The sequence below is a fragment of the Athene cunicularia genome (genome assembly GCF_003259725.1).
Source record: "Athene cunicularia isolate RWA chromosome 15 unlocalized genomic scaffold, athCun1 chr15_part1, whole genome shotgun sequence".
Lineage (NCBI taxonomy): Eukaryota > Metazoa > Chordata > Aves > Strigiformes > Strigidae > Athene > Athene cunicularia.
This window is the reverse complement of record NW_020799121.1, coordinates 4,218,529-4,221,224: the sequence shown is the minus strand read 5'-3', so window position 1 is coordinate 4,221,224 and position 2,696 is coordinate 4,218,529. Positions and strand designations below refer to the sequence as shown.

General features: G+C 45.2%; 1 protein-coding gene across 1 annotated transcript; it reads left to right on the top strand.

The window, feature by feature from the left end:
• Positions 1–931: 931 nt before the first annotated feature.
• TRIAP1 (TP53 regulated inhibitor of apoptosis 1) lies at positions 932–1,803 on the top strand. The gene is made up of 2 exons (XM_026860007.1): positions 932–1,086; positions 1,574–1,803. The coding sequence occupies exons 1-2, from the start codon at positions 940–942 to the stop codon at positions 1,655–1,657; spliced, it is 231 nt and encodes a 76-aa protein (XP_026715808.1). The 5' UTR covers positions 932–939; the 3' UTR covers positions 1,658–1,803.
• Positions 1,804–2,696: the final 893 nt, after the last annotated feature.

The window sequence follows — 2,696 nt, the reverse complement described above, 5'->3', positions numbered from 1 at the left end:
AAAGAAAATAAGCCAGTAGCAGCTAACTGAACAATCTATACAGCACAGGAAATCAACAGCAATATAAATTCAAACCATGGGCTGATGAATTAAGGAAGTTGGCAACTGTTCCTGGGCTGTAGGAAGCAAGAGTTAGAAAACAGGCTCCCTGAGCTGGGAGCCACCATCTCTAGGCAACAAGATCTTTGATCTTGCTTAAACATCAACTGTGCTATACTATGGAATCCCAGTGTTGAGAATCTGGACTCTCCTCTGTTAGATTTTAGATCTGTATTACTTTAAGGTAAATGCAGCAGCTCTAGGACTGAAACGTTTTTCAGCAAGACAGTAGCAAGATTACTTGGGGGTATGAAGGCCTGTGAATCCCAGGAGTACCTCAGCTGAGCTGCGAGAAACTTCTGCTGCCTCAGAAACAAAGCCATGAGTTAAGATCATGGCTACGTAGGCAGCACCTCACATAGCAAACAAGAAAGGAAGAGACACTGTAGTAATCTCAGATGAAGCTCTGCAGTCACTGGAAAAAAAAAAAAAAAAGGACCTTTAAACAGAGCAGGTGAACATACCTTGGTCCTGATCCGGAGGTGAGCGTATGGAATAAACTCGGGTCTCTCATGCTCCTGCTGTCCCTTCAAGTAGCAGTTCAGCATGCAAATGCCAACGCCGGGCAGAGCCACAACAAAGCTCAAGGTCTTCCACAGGCGGGCTAATAGGAAGCATTATGTGAATTAGAACATCAATCACCATTTCTGTTAGTGACCTGGGAGCACGTTAAATACAGCTAATGCATTAACGAGGAACTAAACACTTCGCACCCCTCAGCAGAGCGTGAGGTGAGGCACCTCCCCTGTCTTGCGGGGATTCTGGGCTCTCGGGTCAAGCTACAGCTCTCCCGGGGGGGGGCTGCCGCCTCTCGCCAGGGCTCACACCGCCGGCGCCGCGATGAACAGCGTGGGCGAGGCTTGCACCGAGCTGAAGCGCGAGTACGACCAGTGCTTCAACCGCTGGTTCGCCGAGAAGTTCCTCAAGGGCGAGAGCGCCGGGGACCCCTGCGGGCAGCTCTTCAAGCGCTACCAGCTCTGCGTGCAGGTGCGTGCGGCGCCCACCCGCGCTGCTGCTTTGGCACACGAGCACCCTCACGCCGCTCTTAGCTCTGCCTCTTCGCTTTCCGCCCCAAGCGTTCTCCCATCGGACTTACGCTTCTTACCGCTCTCCTGGTAGCCCAGGGGGAGCTTCGGCCATAGCTGCGCACCCCACCACGCTGCTCCTGATTGTTTCTTGTCTCCTGTTTCTCTCGGTCATGACATATGAAATTTTACAGGTGTCTCTTACTATATTTCTGTTGTTAACGTGACTTCTTAAGCCTCCTGCTTTAGAGGGTGTAGCACGTTTATGTGATAGAAACTGGATTGTAGTTCCTCATGAGTTCTCAGTACATACTTAAGCATCTCTAATATTGAAGCTTTATCCAAAGCGTTCTTAAGACTACTTTTTCTAGATCATGTTTTGTACCAAATATTACGTCACTTAGTACTATAAAGATGTGTCAAGTTTAAGTTTTTGTTTTTCTTTTCAGAAAGCGATCAAGGAAAAGGACATACCCATTGAAGGCCTGGAGTTCATGGGCCCAAGCAAAGGAAAAACTGAAAACTCCTCTTGACCTCAGCTGTATGGATGGAGTCACTAATATGAGCCTTTGGACTAAGCAGCATCACCAGGTGTACGACTAGATGCCACCTGGATAAGACCTTTGTTAAGCTGATTTCTAGGAAGCGAGAAATCTTCTCCGCTTGTAAAAATAGCCACCAAAAAAAAAAAAAAAAAAAAAAAAAAAAAAAAAAAAAAAAAAGACAACTGGATCATGGGGTAACTACTGCCTTCTCAATGAATTTTGGTGGTGGTTCAGCATCTAACAGCTTGAAAAGCCATTTGAACTAACTTCCTGTTGAATGTACTCTATAACAGGAGAATGCTTATTAGGGTGGGCTGAGATAGGAGTTGCTTTGTGACAGATTTCTCTTGCTTATTTATATAACACTTAAAAGTGTTTAAAAAGAATATGAAGGAGGTTGATTTACTTTGTTTCATTTCTATGCTGCTGAATTTTGGTGGAAGAAGTTTGTTTTATATGATCCTGAATGCTGAGGGGCTAAAGCTTTGTTTTATATCAGCAACAGAGATGGTATAAAAGCACTCTATTGGACTTGCAATAACTTAGCTAAAATAAATATAACCAAGTTTTATTTTGTTCAAGTAGATAACTGTCTAGTAGAATCTGACTGTGACCTCTAGGAGGGATGGTGGTAGCCTGCAACAGAAGCTAGAGGTAACTTCTAATGCAAAGGTACTTCTTCAGCCTTTTATGGGGTCCTGAAAGAATCCTGAACTTGAATTCTCTCTCCTTGAGCAGGATTTTGTGTTCCTGCAGTAAAACTGCTGCGCAGCCCTGGCCGTCCTTTTCCACCCTACCACAAAGCCAGGCTGGCCATGATCACTGTTAGACTTTTGTCTGTGGTAGTTAAAGCCTGTGTTGAATGAGGGAAATATTGGATTGGAGCTTGACAGCTTTAACAATATCATGTTAAAAGCCCCAGCTGCTGCTTGGGGATCTCACCTGCTCAGGAAGCTGCTCCTGAACTGTGTGTACTTTACACTTAGGAAAGCAAACAAAAAGTAATTGTGCTGGCTTGTAAACTGCA

Excerpts from the sequence above, each read along its gene's own strand:
- TRIAP1 (XM_026860007.1), top strand. The coding sequence starts at position 940 with ATGAACAGCGTGGGCGAGGCTTGCACCGAGCTGAAGCGCGAGTACGAC. Across the intron at positions 1,087-1,573 it reads GCTACCAGCTCTGCGTGCAG|AAAGCGATCAAGGAAAAGGA; the intron begins GTGCGTGCGGCG and ends TTTTCTTTTCAG.